At 54.6% G+C, this 18,969-nt stretch overlaps 1 protein-coding gene across 4 annotated transcripts; it reads right to left on the bottom strand.

Moving 5' to 3' along the window:
• Positions 1–844: 844 nt before the first annotated feature.
• On the bottom strand, positions 845–17,761 carry SENP1 (SUMO specific peptidase 1). 4 transcript variants are annotated; one of them, XM_074813927.1, is made up of 17 exons: positions 17,678–17,761; positions 17,113–17,373; positions 16,261–16,333; positions 15,983–16,142; positions 14,827–14,986; positions 14,401–14,504; positions 14,075–14,322; positions 13,831–13,885; positions 13,477–13,515; positions 13,300–13,384; positions 12,871–13,023; positions 12,508–12,639; positions 11,333–11,536; positions 9,902–9,981; positions 4,359–4,443; positions 2,985–3,080; positions 845–2,367 (listed from the first exon to the last, which is right to left on the bottom strand). In XM_074813927.1, exons 2-17 carry the CDS (start codon positions 17,224–17,226, stop codon positions 2,305–2,307), a joined length of 1,851 nt encoding a protein of 616 aa, XP_074670028.1. In that variant the 5' UTR covers positions 17,227–17,373; positions 17,678–17,761; the 3' UTR covers positions 845–2,304. The 4 variants fall into 4 exon arrangements, 3 of the variants coding, with proteins under 3 accessions (XP_074670028.1, XP_074670030.1, XP_074670029.1); XM_074813929.1 differs by lacking the exon at positions 17,678–17,761 and adding an exon at positions 17,623–17,637; XR_012621852.1 differs by lacking the exon at positions 845–2,367 and adding an exon at positions 8,167–8,234 and having other exon boundaries at positions 2,979–3,080.
• Positions 17,762–18,969: the final 1,208 nt, after the last annotated feature.

Genomic DNA, 18,969 nt, shown 5'->3' with positions numbered 1-18,969 from the left:
CGCAGAGGGCTGGGAGCCGCGCGGCCGGGGAGGGGGTGTGAGCCTCTTCGGGGTACCAGCGCAGCCGAGGCACAAGCCGTCTTTGACGGGGCCATTTTCTCCCTGGCTTTTTTGGGAGCCAAGGAAAACACGGGCCTTGTTGATTTTTGTTCCTGGGACATTGTAAGGGGCTCTTTCAGCCCAGAACTACTGTTCAGAGCGGGGCGGCGGGGGCTGGAAGCTGGGTGGGGAGGGACGAAGCCCTAAAGCAGGTTACTGGGACGGGCTCCCCGTTCCCAACTCACCCGCTCCAGAAAGCACCAAAATCAGAGGCGGGTAACACGCAGCGCGCGACCGTAGAGGCCTTTTAACTCCGGCTCGCAGCAGCTCTGGCTCCTTCCTCCATCAAATCGGGCTAAAACACCTCCGTATCGTGAGCGCCCGAGCCTGCCGAGAGTGATTTATTTTAACTAGAGGGTGAATTACACAAAACAGCCTTCCCTGAGCAAGGGCTGCTCACCAACAGCGACGCTCCGGCTCCTGGTGCAGGGATACAGCTCACAGGTGGTTTATTTAACTCCGAATCACGACACGCGCACAAAAAGAGAAAAGATACAAAGATACGTTACTTCTTTTTTTTTTTTTTTCCTCAGATCTTTACTTGCAGTAAAAGATAGAAAAAGGTAGTAAATGAACTTGGTATAAAACACACGGAGGGGAGAGGGAACGGGTACAAACCATCCTACAAAGAACACAACGTGGCGGGAGCAAGGGCTGAAAGGGAGAAATTTTGTACAAAACTACTGCTTACAGGTAGAGAAAAATGTATAAAATATCCCTATCTGGAGACAAAAATACAAAAGTGGACATTCTTTCATTCTTTACTTATACTTAAAAAGTTATGTACATGAGAGAAAAGCAGGTTCAGCAGCTTGGGAAGCTCATCAAACACTCGCCGCTTCCTCCCACATCGCACTTGAGAATAAATTAAACCAGTTGAAAGCATCAGCACGGCCCCAGAGACCCTCCGGAGAGCCCAGAGGAGCGAGCGCTCGGGGTAAAACGTTCAGAAGCGTCGGGGCATCCCCCAAAATCCCCGTTTTTTGGAAAGGTTTCTGCGCTTCTGAGTATTTTACTTCTGCCCCTGTGAGCGATGGGGACGCAGCTCGTCCTGACGGCTCCCGGGAGTCGCGCGCTGGATGGACTCGGAGGTACCTTTGGAAGCGCTTCTCGACAGGACGCCGGTGCCCGGCCTCCAAGGCGACCTTTGACCTTGCATCAGCCTTTATCCCCAGGCAAAACATGTGCAAAATATCACGGAGAGAGAGGAGCGATTCATTGCGCTCAGCTGGGGCCCTCCGCGCAAGGACAAAGGTGGCAAGAAGCCGCAGCCCCGGCTCCTGCGAGGAGGCAAAGCCAGGGCAGGCTGAAAAAAAAAAAAAAACCAACCAAAAAACCAACCCAACCCCAACGCACACGCAGACTTTGTTCTTTGTCACTCCGGAAAAACGTTTGGAAAATATATACAAAACAATTCAACGGCGCCATCGGCTCTACTCTAGTTTTGTACCTGAATTTCCGTGAGCGGTTGATGTTAAAGAACTGGGAGACCAGAAAAACGACTCCACCACAGCGGCATTTAACAAGTTGATTTCAGAGTTCCCCGGCTCCCGCCTGCCACCCTCGAGGGATGCCCGACCTGCCTCCAGCCCCCCAGAACCCGCAGCCAGGCTGGGCCGAGAACTGAGGGTGCTGGGTTTTAATCTTAGGTGGTAAGTTTGTGATGGGTGTGAAAACGCTGGCTTTGAGGACAGAGGGGAGAGCAGAGGACGCAGCAAAAAATGTTCCTCTACACGCAAACCCTCCCTCCATCCACCCCCAAACAGGCTTTTGCCCACCCGACTTCGAGCTCTCCCAGCGCGCGGAGCATCCGGGCCCACCGAAGCGCCTCCCCCTTCCCTCTCAGAATCACGCCGTCGGCTCAAAGCTGGCAGCAAGAGCTGCAAAAAGCAGGAAAAAAAAAATTCTGTGAATGTCCGAAGCTGCCCCCTCAAGTCTCAGCACCTGAAATTGCTTGTAAAAATAGGTCTTGAAATACAAAAAAAAAAAAAAAGGGGGAAAAAAAAAAAAAAAGGCAAGTGTGCTTCTGAACATTTCTATTGCGCGTTGGTCCGTGAATGGTGTTTTATCAAAAATATGATACAGAGTTTGTTCGCTGTGTCTTTGAGTGAAGCCCTGGGCAGGTCCGCGCCCGCCGCGGCTCAGGGCAAATCCGGGCACTTCTGATCCAACCTCGCAAGGAAGCGGCTGTCGGGCACAGCGTCATCATAACAGCTTGCGGTGAAGGATTTCCCAGGCCATTCGCTTTCGGAAATAGGGCATGTGTTGCTTTGGGGTGGGAGGGGAAGGAAGAGAGAGAAGAGAAAGAAAAACGTCCATCAGCGTGTCTGGGCCGTTTATCGAGCAGCCACGCTGCTGGGGCAGCTTCTTCAGTGGTGCCTTTCTTGGGGGCGGGCGGGGGGGTGTGAAATTTTCTTTTTGATTATTGAAAACAGGAGAGCGGATGAGATCGAGGTAATAACGTGACTCTGATGGTGTATATTCTCTAATAATTAGAAGGAAAATATTCACGCGTGGGATGTTCCGCGGAGGCCGACAACGTTAAATAACACTGAAATTCCCTGGGATTCGGGCTACGAAGTCCCACTTCCAGTCCTGTTATGGGTTTGTGAGCTCTCCCCAGCTGCAGCGGGGATGGATTTGAGCACAAGAGAAGACCCAGGGATGGTTTTAGAGGAACAGTTTTGCGTGGTGTAAAGAACTGCCGCAGCACCTTGGGGCAGCTCTACCCCAGGGAGGAGCAGGATGATCCCCGCGCGGGCTGGGGGCACTTTAAACCCCAGAGAAGGAAGGAAAGGGCGTTTGGAAGAGTGAGAATAGGCACAGAGAAGGGCCACGTGCCCGTCTCTCCCCAAGCACGAGGGGCAGGCCAGGGCGGGGTGTACCTGAGTGAAGTTGATGGGCTTGTCTTTGGTGATGCAGTCAGCGTATTTGCAGGCAAACATCCCGCAGTCGCTGCCGTTCATCTGCTGCGGGATTTCCTTTAACAAAAAGGACACGAAAAATCAAATGTCATTTCCAGAGGAGCTGGTCCCCGCTTGACAGCTTCTAAGGATGGAGAGTTCCAAGCAAAGGAACCTCTCTCAAACGAGGCAGGTCAGCAGGAATCCCAGAATCATCCAGGTTGGAAAAGCCCTTGAAGCTCCCCCAGCCCCACTACGAACCTCCCCCTGACCGTTCCCAACTCCACCAGATCCCTCAGCGCTGGCTCAACCCGACTCTTCAACCCCTCCAGGGATGGGGACTCCCCCCCTGCCCTGGGCAGCCCATTCCAACGCCCAACAGCCCCTTCTGCAAAGAAATCCTTCCTAAGAGCCAGTCTGACCCTGCCCTGGCGCAGCTTGAGGCCATTCCCTCTTGGCCTGCCGCTGGCTCCTTGGCTCCAGAGACTCCTCCCCCCTCTCTGCACCCTCCTTTCAGGGAGTTGCAGAGGGCCAGGAGGTCTCCCCTCAGCCTCCTCTTCTCCACACTAAACCCCCCCAGTTCCCTCAGCCGCTCCCCATCAGACCTGTGCTCCAGACCCTGCACCAGCTCCGTTGCCCTTCTCTGGACACGCTCGAGTCATTCAAGGGCCTTTTTGGGGTGAGGGGCCCAAAACTGAACCCACTCATCGAGGGGCGGCCTCACCAGTGCCCAGCACAGGGGTCAGATCCCTCCCCTGTCCCTGCTGGCCACGCTGGTGCTGGTACAAGCCAGGATGCCACTGGCCTTCTTGGCCACCTGGGCACACTGCTGGCTCATTACCAATCCCCCCCAGGTCCCTCTCTGACCGGCAGCTCTCCAGCCACTCCTCCCCAGGCCTGGAGCGCTGCTGGGGGTTGTTGTGGCCCAAGGGCAGCACCCGGCATTTGCCCTTAGTGAAACTCCCCCAGCTGGGCTCAGCCCATCGCTCCAGCCTGCCCAGGTCTCTCTGCAGACCCTCCCCACCCTCGAGCAGACCAACACCCCCACCCAACTGGGTGTCACCTGCAAACTGACTGAGGGGGCACTCGATCCCCTCGTCCAGAGCATCAATGAAGATGTGAAACATGAGTGGCCCCAAAACTGAGGTGGCGCTGGGGCACCCCCGGCTCAGGAAATCCCCCCTCCTTCCACCCAGGGCTGGACGGGAATCTACCACTGAAGATCTGGGATTTGGTCACCACCGAGAGTCACCACGAGAACGTGGCCGTTGGGAAAACCAGGAAAGGTGCTTCTGAGTCAAGAACAAGAGGACCAAGAGAAACCCCTTCTCCAAACCTCTGACTGCACGAACCTACCTGACTCTTCTTACTCAGCAACGACCAGCCATTCGTGTCGAACTCTTTCCTTTTCTTGTCAAGACTTTCCTGTTTTAAGTATTGCCTGTAGGAATAAGAGAACAAAGAAAGCTTACTTAGAGGGACGGGGGAAACCAGCCAGGACACTATATGTCAGTTTACCTAAGATGTCCTCTGCCATGTTTGCAGAATTAATGCAAAATGGAAGTCCAATATTTTCGTCTCAGTATTGGCCATTTTCAAAAGGGCTCTATAGACCCGGGCTTTGAGGCAGTCAAAAGAAGGACCAAGCAGAACTTAAAAACTCATCCAAAAAAAGTACCTGCCAAGCAGAGAGTCAAAACCACAAATAAACCAGCGAGAACAAATCTAATTCATCAGAGAGTGACTCACGGCAGAGAAAAACTCAGCAGCCACGGGGCTGCCTCAACGGGCTGCTGCAAGCGGAGCGTTATCCTCAAGGGGAGACCCGAGAGCTGAACTCCGGCTGGGACGGTGCCTCTAGTCTGTTGAGGATTTTACTTAGCATAAAGGAGTAAATTTGTCAAAAGTAACAGCACCCCAGCAGCTCTGGAACAATCGCCCTGTGTGTAAAGCGTCAAAAAAACCCACCACGAAGCTCCTCTCCAGGCTGGTGGCGGGTTCAGCTCGCTGGCAGATGTTCTCCTGGAGCTCTTCTCCCAGGTTTCCCTTCCTCAACTGATTTAATTTCTTCTTCCCACAGCAGAGGACAGATGGCAAGTGCTTTCAAGGAGGGGGAAAGTAGGGAAGATGACCCTGATTTTCTCAAATAAGGTCCAAGGCTTGGGGATGGAGGGGAGGCAGCCCCAGGAAAAGCCACCAAAGTCCCCTCCGAGATGCTGCTGCAGGGACCGAGTCAGGCGGGAGCACAAGTGGGAGAAGGAGCCGGCCGTGGTGGTGGGTGCCAAATACTTCTCACAAGCCTTCAGCAGAGGGAGAAGAGCTGCAGAGCCAGGCCCATTCCAGTTCCTAGAACCGGAGAACAAGGAAAGCTCACAGGTACTGGCCCATCTCCTCTGCCCAAAGAGGCTTCCACCAGTTTGGCCTAAATTATAGCGCCGGAAGAACAGAGAATTGGGATTTTTCTTCCTGCTTCCTTGCAAAAGTTTAGAAACTCTACCAAGACCATGCCCAAAGCATGTCCAAGCAACTGCCACGCACTTTTCCTTTGCAGATACGAACACCCTGAACCATTCCCTTCACTGGGAAGGACGGAAACGGGAGTTCAGGAAGGGCGCAGACATACAGGTGGACTAGAAGGAGCCCACGGAGACGAGGAGATGGGCCCAAGATGTTCTTAATGGCCCTAAAGAAGCCCCTCTCTGCTGGCTGCCACAGTCATTAAGTGACATTCAGCTCTGCAGACACCTTCTGCTCATCTCAGTTACCAAAAGGACCGGGAAGATCTACAGAAACCATCTCCTTCACGTTTGGCACCTTCTCAAAACAGCCCGAGGAGCCCTCTCAGTGTCGTGGCTGCGATCAGAAAGTTTGGAAAGGAAAAGCAAGGGATTAGATGCTGCTGGCTCCAACGGAGAGGTCAAGAGAGCATCTGGCACGGAGAGGGAGGGAGGTTTGGCCGCCAACGCGGGGAGATGTGCCATCTTTCGGAAATCTGATCCACAAAGACTTGGCTAAATCGCATCTTGCTGTTAGCAAACGCTGAAACGCGATGGGAGAAGGGGGGTGACGCGACCCGCACGCAAGCCCGAAAGATCTAAGGTCGAACTTGCTGCCTTGGTGCCAGTCAGGGGATTCTCTCCATCATAACTCCAAAGAATTACCCAAAGAAAAACTCTTCTGGGCTGAAGAGTCGCTGAAACACCCAGGGGCCGCTGAACAAAGTACTCAAAGCGGCAGCAGGACGACCCAGCAGCCTCAGAACACGAAGCCAGCCCCTTCCTAGAGACCGTGTCTCTAAAAAACAGCCAGAAAGATGTTTTGCTGGATGTAAAAGCGTCGTTGAGGGGGAATCTCCCTCCTGGCAGTCCCCCGAGAGCAGATCAGGTCCAGACAAGCGTTTTCTATCAGCCTTCATTAGCTGGACGCACGCACCCAGCCCAGTCCCCCAGCACTGGGGCTGCCAGCGACGCCTGTAATTGCTCTTGGGAAGCTCTTGGCTGCTTTAACTCAGCTGCAGTTTGGACAAGACAAGATCAGCAGGGGGTAAATCTCAGGGAAAAAAAAAAAAAACAACACAAAAAAACCAACTTTCACCAAGCACAAGAAGTCTCCATATCTCATCTCCAAAAATAAAACCTAACAAGTGGAGAAGAAACTCCTTGCGACGGGTTCAAAATGAGGTGAGCTGAGCCTCCAGCACAGCAGCTGGAGGGAGGGAGCAGACTGCACCACAGCACAAACACGGTGACAACGTTAATTAATTAACGGCCTCGACCGCAATTAAAAAAAGAAAAAAAAAAAAAATCCTGGCAATTACTGCCTACTGCAGAACCCACTCGAATCCTCAGCTAAAAAAAGAGCAGCAGCAGCACCCAGCCCACTCTGTTGTGCACGGTAGAGACGGGGAGCGATAAATAAAAGGATGCATCAGAGTAGGAACGGGGACAGGCGACGGCTCCGCGCAGACGGAGCGGGGGCAGAGGGAGGACGCCGGTGCGAGACTCGTCTGGCAGCCGGGGAAGACACCGGGGAAGTTTAAACGGGGCCGGAGCTTCAGTGAACGAAGCGACCGAGCGGCTTCGGCGCGTCCGGTTTTATCTGCGACCACCACGAGTCACACACACACAACGCCCGACACACACGCGCAGCAGCCTGGGGATTTTGAGTTGTTTTCTAGAAAAGGAAGGAAATAAGCCACTAGGCGCAGTCTGAGCTAACTGGGACCGTCCTCTGGGTGGTTTTCTAAAAGCAGCCTCCAGGGATCTACACGGGGATCAGCGAACAGACACGTCTGTGAGAAACGCAGCACCGGTCCTGCCTAGGAAACAGCCTGACCCACCTTTTGGGGCAGAACTGAAAGAAAACGCCTTGACTTCAAATCGTGAGACAACTCCAGGAGGCAGAACTTAGCAAACTTTGTCAGGATCTCAAGGAAAAAAAGCTTGACACAATCTTGAAGCAGAATTACACACCCGAGATGCCCCGTCAGACCCTGCAGGCTTTCCATCTCGTTTTCCTAAATCTGAAAAGGGATTTTTTTGCCTTCTACAGCGCTTACACACGCAAAAAAACCTGCCCGGGTGCCTCAGGGAATCGTTGAAATCAACTCCACGGCGTCCTGCTAAATGTCTAAGAGCCTCGTAGTAAAGGGAAGTGTTTCAAGCGCTGCTGCTAGCAGGGTAAGAAGATTTCACAGGCATGAGACACTTTGTGCACTCCATCCCCTAAGCCTTAGTACACTAGAACCAAGTTTTTACACTAGAATGAAGTTTTTAGCTAATTTTAACAGGTTGGTTTATGTCCGCTCCAACACACAGACCCTTCCAGCAGAGCTGAGGTTCCGAGCACCGTGTTTCCCAATGAGAAACCGAAAAAAAAAAAACAACCAAAAACAAAAAAAAACCAGCGGCAGCTTTGTTAAAAATCCTCTCCAGGTCTCACACCCAAGCGGTGTGAAAGCCCAGACGCTGAAACAAAGCACGGCAGCCACCAAACCACCAACATCCGTGGGCCCTACTCACTCCTTGCCTGGCCAGTGGCTCTTTATTTACTCCGTTACCTTCCCTGTGCCTCAGTTTCCCTCCTCTGTGAAGCCTGGCCAACGGTACGACACTCACCACCTTTAGGAAGCTCTAACGATTGAAAGCATGAAAGGGTCACTAACCATGAATAGGACCTCCGTCCCTTCTTCCCGGTGTGATCCTCCCACTGCATTCAACCAATAAAAGCCTCCTAAAAGGAAACAGAGGGAAAACAATTACGTCCAGGGCAACAGCGACCTGAAATCCCGGCTCTCTACCGCTCACCCTGCGTGGCCGAAACACTCTGTATCCTCTGGCACTCTCTAGCACCAGTTTGGGGACCTGCTTCCTCGTCCCAGACCCCTAAACGAACCACGGGCAGGACTCCTGGGTCCCCCTCTCACCTCCCAGGTGCTTCATTTCACCAGACGTCTGTGCATTCTTCCTTGGAATCAAAAACATTCCGGCTGAAAGGAACTGATTTCACCCCGACTATCCCTGCCCCAAGGCAGGCCAGCTCTGCTCGCACCCTTCCCCAACACGGAGGCAGAAGCCACAGCAAAACTAAGAGACACTGCCCTGAGCCATTTCCAAAGATTTTATACTTTTCCTTTTGATCAACATCACAGAACAGCGTGGAAAAAAAAAAAAAACCAAACAGCTATTTTTAAACAGTTATTTAAACAAATAACCGCGGTGCCCGCAGACTGCAAAGCACCTGAACTGGAAAACAAAGGTGCTAAATGGGCTGGAAATGGCATTTGTCTGCTGTCTGTCTTTATCATTATTCACATTCCTTGACTGAATGGGTGACACCTCCGCTGACACGCTCAACCTCCTGCCAGAAAACTCAGGATCAGATTCCCAAGTCACGTCGGAGCGAAGCCGAGACGAGAAACAGAACCGAGGGCCGACCCGGGGTCAACGCCGGAGCGACAGGGGAGCTGGCGATGGCGTTTCCTGAAGCACTTTGCAATCTGATTTGTATCGAGCCCGACGGCCCTACGTGACCTTCGAAACGAGGGGGGTTCTCACCCCTGCCCAGGGAGGAGCTCAGTTTTAATCGTGCTCCATTCAGGAGCGGCTTCCCAATATGGGGAAACAGTTCTGGATTTGACATGCGAGCACCTTTCTTCTGCAACAGCTCGGAGAGGAGGCAGCCAGCTCTGCTCCCTCCCAGGGCATCGCTCAGGACGGGGAAACCAAGAGCTCGTCTGCGGTTTGAACGTGGGAAGAACAAATTTAAGCCAGCTGACGGCACGGTCGGCACAGAAGAGACCCCTGCAAACCTTTATCCGTGATGCAAGAGACGCTCCCACACCCGACATCTCCCGCCACGCTCTCCAGAATCAACTTCTCGAAACAAAGGGCCAAGCTATGGAGCTGAGCTTTGGCAGAGGCAGGAAAAGCTCCCACCTGGAGGAAGGGGCCAGGAGACGCCGTTTCTTCAAGCAGGCAAGGGAAGGACCCCACCCCTCAGGGTCTGAGAAGCTGTTTTCCTCCTGAGATGATGCCCAAGAGGACTCTGCAGGAGTCCTTGGAGGACTTGGACCAGTCCGAGAGGACCAAGAGTGGTAAAGCCCGGTGTCCTGAAGAGAACAGGTCTGAAACCTGTCCCTGCCCACGAAAAATCACACCAGCCTCACTGACAGATCTTCTGGGAAGAGGTGAAGACAAGGCATCGGGACTCTCGCGGACTGTACCTGCGGATCGCGTCCGCAACGGGTGGTGAAGCACCAAGTGTGAAAACCAGGACATTCCTCTGAATCCTCCTTTCGGGACCCAGGAGGGGACTGTGCCCACGGAAGGGCTGTCGCTTCCAGAGTGAGCTAAGAAGTTGATTTTTAAACAGGCACAACTCAAAGAAGCGTTACTCACAACAGTATCCTGCAGGCTTCGCTGTTTATTCCACCCATGGAGTCGTAATAGGTGATGGTTTTTTTCCTGAAGTCTACAACCTACACAAAGAGAGATCCGTTAGTAAGGCACGACACCGGGAGCTCATCGTGTGTCCTCACGCTCTGCCAACAGAAAGAAGTCTGGACCATTTCACAGCAGAGAAGGATTTTAGGGGACTTCCAGCACCCTTCACAGAATCCCAGAATTGTCTAGGTTGGAAAAGACCTTGAAGATCCTCCAGTCCAACCATTGACCTCCCCCTGACCGTTCCCAACTCCACCAGATCCCTCAGCGCTGGCTCAACCCGACTCTTCAACCCCTCCAGGGATGGGGACTCCCCCCCTGCCCTGGGCAGCCCATTCCAACGCCCAACAGCCCCTTCTGCAAAGAAATCCTTCCTAAGAGCCAGTCTGACCCTGCCCTGGCGCAGCTTGAGGCCATTCCCTCTTGGCCTGCCGCTGGCTCCTTGGCTCCAGAGACTCCTCCCCCCTCTCTGCACCCTCCTTTCAGGGAGTTGCAGAGGGCCAGGAGGTCTCCCCTCAGCCTCCTCTTCTCCACACTAAACCCCCCCAGTTCCCTCAGCCGCTCCCCATCAGACCTGTGCTCCAGACCCTGCACCAGCTCCGTTGCCCTTCTTGGTACAACCCTTCCCAAAATCCCCCCTTGCTGCCGTGTTATTTCCCCCCACTCAAATCTCTAAAACCCGGCTCTTCCCAGAGCACCCCGGTAAAACACAAGGGCGCTCTGTTATCCCGATTGTTAACGCTGCAGATTGGTTTACAGAGGCTTTGCTCCACCTGACGTCTGCATCACTGAGCAGTTCAAGAGCTGAGTCCCCCAGGTGGTTTTTTTTAGGGCCCTGTGCCCCGTTTCCACCCCATCACCCACCCGCCTTTCCGGGCAGTTTAACAATCCCAGGAGGAGGTTTGAGCTAAGGAGGGTGACGCAGGTTTAAAACTCCCCGCGTGATCTGTTACCGCAGAGGTGCCAGCAGCCAAGAGAAGGGACGGAACAATCGGGGGCAGGAGGGAGAGAGCTGTGAGGTATCTGTCATCTAAATCTCTCTACAACGATCCCGTGGCAACGGCTCTAAAGGCGAGTTTGTGGGAACGGGGAAACGAGATCTTTCTCCGGAGAATAAGCTAGCCTAACCTGACCTTCACAGCTGCCTGTTTGGTTTGGGTGGCTTTTTGTTTTTTTTTTTTTTTAAAGACTAAAAACACACCAAGAAGTTGCAGCAATCTTTGGACTCTAGACTGCGATTTGAGCCACAAACACAACATTTTCCCCCTCCCCGTGCAAACACCTGACAACCGCATCACTCAAAAGCCAGATTTTAGCCGTAGCCGGGTGGGTTTATGGGACAACCTGCTGCAGCTACGCTCTGCTGTGAGGAACTAAAGCACTCACTGCCAGGCACCAGTGCACTCCCAGATGAATAGGCACCAAGAGGAGATCCACAGAGAAGACATCCACTTTTTTAGTCCACCGTTTCACAGCTTGGTACCCCGCCGTTTTTAATTTGGTAAAGAAGAAAGTATTGAACGCGTGAACCGCCGGCAAACCCTTCTCTTTGCTCCGCTCCATCAGCAAATTCATGTAGAAATTAATTATCTGGGAAAGAAAAAGCATCCAGGCCACGTTAGCGTGTTGACATTTCTGCGTAAGGTGCTCTGCCCCGGTGCAAAATTAAGTGAGGAATTGGTTTTGCCTCCACCTGTCCCCTCTGAAGACCTGCCCCCAGGGGGGGATTTACAGCTCAACAGCCTTAAAACCTTCAAAAATCCAGAAAGATTTAGGAATGCAGTCTTCTACATTTAAGGTTTTTTGATCATGTCCACGGTCAGGCCCACTCCTCCCCATATTATTATTTCTGGATGTGCCTGGTCTGCACAGGGGTTTCTCCTCAGACTGCTCCAAAGCGTGAGCCACGGCCCCCACAGCCACTCTCTGACTTCCTTCAGCACGGAGAAGGCACGCACGTTTGTTCACTTCAATAAATTGCTGAAGAAAACGACTTTAACGGCCCAAGGTAGACTCGGAATCACAGAGTCGTTCAGGTTGGAAAAGCCCCTCGGGATCATCGAGTCCAACCCTCAGCCCGACTCTACAAAAGTTCTCCCCTACCCCACATCCCCCCACAGCTCATCCAAACGGCCCTTAAACCCCTCCAGGGATGGGGACTCCCCCCCTGCCCTGGGCAGCCCATTCCAACGCCCAACAGCCCCTTCTGCAAAGAAATCCTTCCGAAGAGTCAGTCTGACCCTGCCCTGGCGCAGCTTGAGGCCATTCCCTCTTGTCACAGAGTCACAGAATCGTTCAGGTTGGAAAAGCCCCTCGGGATCAGCGAGCCCAACCCTCAGCCCGACTCTACAAAGTTCTCCCCTACCCCACATCCCCCCACAGCTCATCCAAACGGCCCTTAAACACCCCCAGGGGTGGGGACTCCACCCCCTCCCTGGGCAGCCTGTTCCACTCTCTGACCACTCTGGCGGGGAAACATTTTTCCCTCCTGTCCAGCCTGACCCTCCCCTGTTGCAGCTCAAAGCCGTTCCCTCCTGCTCTATCCTGTTCTGACTCCTCACCTCATCGTTGAGCCAGTTCAGGTTATTGAGGGTCTGAATGTCTTTCCGAGTGATCGTTAACCGAAAAGCTTCGCTGAGGACCTCGTCCTGGTTCCCACCTCGGAATACATTCTTGATTTCCTTTTCCATTTCCTACAGGGAGGACACAGACAGCATTGGAAGGGAGAGTTCCCACTATTCCCATCCCAGAGGCTGGATTCCAACCCAGTTTTAATCTTTGCTCCTCAAAGGATAAACTCGCTCCCTGGCTAAAGGGAACAGCTATCTGTTTCTACGCGCAGATCTCAGGAAATCCCATTTGTGTTTAGATCTTTTACGCACACAAGCCTCTGTTTGTGTGCACCAGATCCAAGCAAACGTTACCTCGGTGATTTCGGGGAACTCCTCTTCGCCGTCAGCTGATTTAGCATCCTCCTTCTCTTCCGGGACCACCGTGACGGGGATTTCCTTCTCAAGGGGTACTCGAAGATTTAAATCCACCAGATCCTGCACTGAGTGTTCCTGTTCCTGCAACCGCTGAAGGAGAGACCGTTAGATTTGGTGGTGTCCAAGGGCTCACGAGGGAGCTACGTGGGGCCAATTGTTCCAGGAGAGGCAGAAAGGGCCACAGAGGGGGAATGTTCATCCTGGCCACGACACCACCCAGAGCCCAGCCACGGGGAAGGGGCAGCAACAAAGACACCAGACCCCAAAGAAGTTGGATTTTTGTCATTTTTTTCTCTAATTTGCTTTCTGTTCTACGGTTTAACACCCAGACTTGCAGATTTCTTTCAGCAGCCGCCCCCCTGTTACCTGGCTCTGCAGCTGCAAGGCCAGTGCTTTCTGCTCTTCAATCTGCCGCCACCTCTCCCGAGCTCGTGAATCGTAGACGCTGGTCCTGACAAGCAGAGTTTACGTGAACAAATCGGCGTTTTATTTCCACGCCTGAACACTGGCGGCACGAAAACAGAGCAGAAAACGGGTACTTACAGTTCTTTGATCCACAGTTCTGCCTGGAAGAAGGGGAGGCTAAAATGGGGAGAAAAGAAGGGTGTAAGCGTTCACCTTCACGTGGAAAGTAATTGCCCAAAAAGCGATTTGTGAATATTATCTGAGCACAGTCCTGCAACAGATATATCTGCCAGTGATTTGCAGCCAGGTTTCAAGAAAGAGGCTTGATGCATCTCACTCAAATTCCTGTAACTAGAGCAAACTGCTCTCTCTCCACAAGACATTCAGAGAGCCACTGGTCACCTTCTACTCCGCATCCTCACCTCTCCGTGGAATTAAAAACAGTTAGTGCAGCCCATCCCTTCCTCTAGATACCACGTGACAGCCTCTTACCTTGGTGCTGGGGTTCTGGAATCCTTTACCTTGAGCAAAATGACAGAGTCTGACCCTAAAAAGAGTAAAGTTGACAGAACGTTGTCATCCTCACAATTACCACCCACTTCCACAACCGCTGCAGGAGCCCAAAGACAGAGGGGAGAGGGAAGAAGCGGGTTTGCCACACACGTTTTAAGTTGATTGCCAGGTTTTGGGGTTTTCCTTTTGGGTTTGGTTATTTTTGATGGGTTATTTTTTTTACCTTCAGACTGCGTGTTCGATGCTGGTAGATTCTCTTGCTGATGCTGGGCTGTGGAGTTACTGGACTCAAAGATATTGGGGGGATAGCTGGGGGCGGAGTAGAGCGACGGTTTGTGTGACGGCTGCTCCTGTGCTCGGAGAACGCTGGTCGCTGAAGGGGCTGGTGCAACGCTGTGAGCTTCAAACAGCTTTGAGTTCTTGCTGGGAGTTTCCTTCACTACAGTTTTGCTGGAATTTGAACACCTGGACCTAGGAACAACAGAAAGTTAAGTTCCCAGAGAATCCACGCGGTGCCGTCGGCTGGGGAAGAGCATTTTACATACTCACAGGTGGAAGGGGAATAGCGAAGAGGGCTTGGACGTGGAAAATTGTTTTCCTGTGACCATCTGAAGCAACTGCCTGTAGATCTCTCGCTCCTCCTCTCGAACAGTCTGCGGGGAAACAACCAGATCCGTCTAGCCGACGTGATTTCAATACAGACACCGTGAATCGCTATTCAGATACAGGTGGGAGCAGAGGTTTTATCGGTGGAAGCACATCCAGGGGGCTTGAAGAGTTCAGCCATCAGCCTGGATCAGACCGACCGCAGTTAAGTCTGAGCGTGAGCAGAGCTGAAGCCGCCTTCTGCCCGGCAGAAGGAGCGAATCCAGCACCAGACCGTCAATTAGAGCCACCTCAAGCACTTCACGGTGCCCCAAAGAGTTCTCCTCAGAAATCACCACCCACTACACGGTCTCTCAGCCTTTCCTTTACCTCCTCTGCCGTGCTGACGAACCGCCGGGGAGTTTTCTTGGGGCTAAGCAGGCTGCGGCGGCACGGACCGCTCCAGGAAGGGCTCTGAGCGGGTTTGATGGGAAAAGCCGACGCATGGCAATGGTGGTTCGATTTTCCTACAAAACTGTTGGACGTCCCACTGCGAGGAGAGAAAGAAACACTTTTATCCCACTCCACGCGTGGTTTAAACCGTCATCTCCCTCTCCCCCAGCCCCAAACCCAGGCAAGACCCAGGCTACCCAGCTGTGATGAGAAATGAGGATCTGACTGGTGTTTTAAGAGTCATCGCAAAGCTGAGGCCTGGCTTGATCCGAAACCACTCCCGAGGCCTGTGCGGCCGAGCAGATGCCACCAGGTGGCACTGCGAGGCCGAGGAGCCACAGCCTGGAAACCCCCAGCCAGACCTTCCTTCCCGCCAGATCCACCAGCTCCCGCTTCCATCCACGCACCACAAAATGGCTGCACCTCGCCTGGAGACACCGCTCCCCGCATTTTCATTGATCGGTAACAGCAGCTGCCCTCCCTCGCCTCGCTTCTCCCCACTCCCACGCTCACCTAACAGCTCATGAAAAAATACACAGGGTTGATTTGGCATTTCTCTCGTTGGAATTAAATTTTCCCTATTTGCAAACGTTGGTCACTGTGGGGATTTTTCAGGAGCGATAAACTTGACCCGGTCTGGAATGGTCTGAAGCAACACGAGTTTATACCAGCTGCAAAAACAGCTCCTCCACCCAGCACCACACGCACTAACCAGCACATTTCCATCACAAAACGACACGTTATTTCTCCCCCAATTTCCCAGCGGCGTAACGATGTTCCCGTTCTCATCCCAGCACTCCCGACATGCTCAGAACCGATCCGTTACACCGCTAGCTTCCGTGAGAGGCAGGTTACACCACACTGCGTCCTCCCCAAACCAGAGCTCACGCTTTTTACGAAGCATCTTTGCCAACAGGGAGGTTTATAAACACCGAAAGGCACCTACGGACCCGGGCAACCTCGATCCACACAATTATTTCCTCCCTGAATTCGCTCTGTATTGACAGCAAGGGTTTGAGCGGGGAAAATCCCCACGTGAAGTTCCCCCAGGGCTCTGTGGGGAAGGTTAAACGTGGAGGGGAGCTGTACGTACCTGGGGTTTTTGCGAGCTTCAAGGTAAGAGCCTCGGCTCACCCTCGGCTTCTGCGGCACGGAGCCCAGAGGGGGAACCAAACCCCTCCACTGCCCGTTGGCACTGGAGCCAAAGGCTCGAGGCTCCCCCGCTGTCCGGTAGCTCTCGGGGCAGGGGACTTCTGCAGGGGGAGAAACACGGCAGCAGTCAAGAATGAGCCACATCCTCCCCCTCCCAGGCTGCTTAGGGGAAGAAACAGCCAAAAAACTGACACTCCAGGGCAGAAAATGACAACTTACCTGGGCTGTAATTGAGAGCGCAGGACGCATTTCCAGCGGGGCAAGCGAAACCGCTGATCTTGTTGGGTAAAAACTGTGGGGAAAGATCGCAGCTTTTTATTAAAAGAAAGCACAGCTCAGTCTTAAAACCCCAGGCGCGATAAAACTACGGGGGTACGTGAAAAGTTACAGCTCCTCCCCAGTAACGTCGCTATAAATTAGTAAGTACTGAAGCAGCCTGGGGTAGTAACACACTGGTGCTGGTCTGGCAACGCAGCCAAAGCGTCAGTCGCTCTCCAGGCCCCTCCTAAAGTCCTCTCTGCCGGGTGTGCTGGCAGTTTTAACAGAACCACAGAATAATCGAGGTTGGAAAAGACCTTGAAGATCATCTAGCCCAACCATGAACCTCACACCCGGAGAGAAAACACAACGAGGAGCGAAAAACCAAACGCTGATTTCATCTCGTTGTCGGGCAAAAATTATCAGCTCCACGGCTACAGCGGCGGCTCGTCGAGACACAACAGCAGCGACAAGAAACACGAACGCACTCGCCGAGGGCGTAAAGCTGAGCGCACCCACGCGCGGGTTGACCCTCCCCGGGCAGATTCCACGCGTGACCGGTTTTGCAGCACAAACGGGGCGCTCGCAGCTCGGAACCGTTGGGTGGTCCTGAGACGGGGCTGGCAAAACCACCCGGCGGGTTTGGATCTCAAGGCTCGGGGGATGTTGCGCAAAGACGCCCTTGCCCACGGTCGCCTCCGACCCACGGGGATACCCCCAGGATGGGGAAAAGGGAACCAGAGGAGCCCCCAGCCCCCCAAAATCCCATCCCCAGCCGCAGAGCGCGAGCAGGGCACCGGCCGGCCGCCGCACCTTGCTGTCGGGCTGGGAGAGCGGGTCCCGCAGGCCGGCTCGCGAGGGCAGGGGAAAGGCCTTGAACACGGAGCCGTGGTTGGCCCGCGCCGCGTCCCGGGCCTCCATCCTCATGGGCTCCGTGGACACATCAGAGGAAGAAGAGGCTCCCTCCGCCCTCCCCGGAGGCGGCTGAGGAGAAGCGGCGGAGCCGTCTCTATCCCGACGGGCCGGGCCGGCTCGGAGAGCAGCGGAAGGGCGCGGACGACGCCGATTTTCTTTCTAAAAGCGAAGATAACGAGAAAAATGTGAGGGAAAAAGCACGCCCCCCCCCCACCCCGCACCGGTCCGCGCCTGAGAAAAGCTGGCGGCGGCCCCGGGGCTCCCGCTGGGCAGAGGGAGCGGCCGGCGGCACCGGCCGAGGCCTCCCGGCGTTCACCCCCTGCGGCGGCACCGCTGCCCCGCGCACGCCGCGGCCGGACTCGCCCCCCCGGAGCCGCCCGGCCGGGGCAGGCCGAGGCTGAGCCCCACCGTGGCCGCTCCCGCCGCCGCCACCGCCCCCCGGCCCGGCCCGGTCCGGCCTTACCGGAAGCGGAAGCGTCCCGAGGGCGCGCGCGCCTTTCCCGGGCTCGGCGGCGGCTGCCGGCAACGAGGCGGCCGGAAGCGGAAGTCGGCGGCGAAGGAAGTGACGTCAGAGAGACACGGTGGAGGGCGGGGCTGAGGCCGCGCGGGGCGGGAGCGGTGCATGCGCAGTGACGGGGTGGGGGGGCAGAGGGAGCCCCCTGGCGGCGCGGGGGTCCCGGCGGTGGCAGCTCGTGGAGGGGGGAGGCCCGGGGGGCAGTGACACCTATAGGGTGTCCCTCTATGGGAGTGGATCACCCTATGGGGGGTGTCACCTATAGGGTCTTCCCCTATGGGAGTGGATCACCCTGGGGGGGGGTGTCACCTATAGGGTGTCCACCTATGGGAGTGGATCACCCTAGGGGGGGGTGTCACCTATAGGGTGTCCACCTATGGGGAGCAGATCACCCGGCAGGATGTATTCATGTCCCCCTGGAGGGGCACGACCCCCTTGTGGGGGGCTGTCACCCTATAGGGTGTTCCCCTATGGGGAGTGGATCACCCTATGGGAGTGTGTCACCCTATAGTGGGTGTCACCCTATTGGGGGGGACGCTGTGGGGCACTGTCACCCTATAGGGTGTCACCCTGTGGAGGGTTCACGCTGTGGGGCTGTGTCACAATATGTGGTGTTCCCCTATGGGGCAGCATCTTCCCATGGGGCAGCCAGTCCCGTTACAGCCGATCCCGTTACAGCTGATCCCGTTACAGCCAGTCCCGTTACAGCCAGTCCCGTTACAGCCAGTCCCATTACAGCCGATCCCATTACAGCCAGTCCCGTTACAGCCGATCCCGTTACAGCCAGTCCCGTTACAGCCAATCCCATTACAGCTGATCCCATTACAGCCGATCCCGTTACAGCCAGTCCCGTTACAGCCGATCCCATTACAGCCAGTCCCATTACAGCCAGTCCCATTACAGCCAGTCCCGTTACAGCCGATCCCATTACAGCCAGTCCCATTACAGCCAGTCCCATTACAGCCAGTCCCGTTACAGCCGATCCCGTTACAGCCGATCCCGTTACAGCCAGTCCCATTACAGCTGATCCCATTACAGCCAGTCCCGTTACAGCCGATCCCATTACAGCCAGTCCCATTACAGCTGATCCCATTACAGCCAGTCCCATTACAGCCGATCCCGTTACAGCCGATCCCATTACAGCCAATCCCTACAGTTGATCCCGTTACAGCTGCTTCCATTACAGCCAGTCCCGTTACAGCTGATCCCATTACAGCTGATCCCGTTACAGCCGATCCCAT

This window comes from Strix aluco, unplaced genomic scaffold, assembly GCF_031877795.1.
Source record: "Strix aluco isolate bStrAlu1 unplaced genomic scaffold, bStrAlu1.hap1 HAP1_SCAFFOLD_112, whole genome shotgun sequence".
In the NCBI taxonomy this organism is placed as follows: domain Eukaryota; kingdom Metazoa; phylum Chordata; class Aves; order Strigiformes; family Strigidae; genus Strix; species Strix aluco.
Note: the sequence above shows the minus strand (reverse complement) of the source record. Positions and strands in the feature narration are given on the sequence as shown.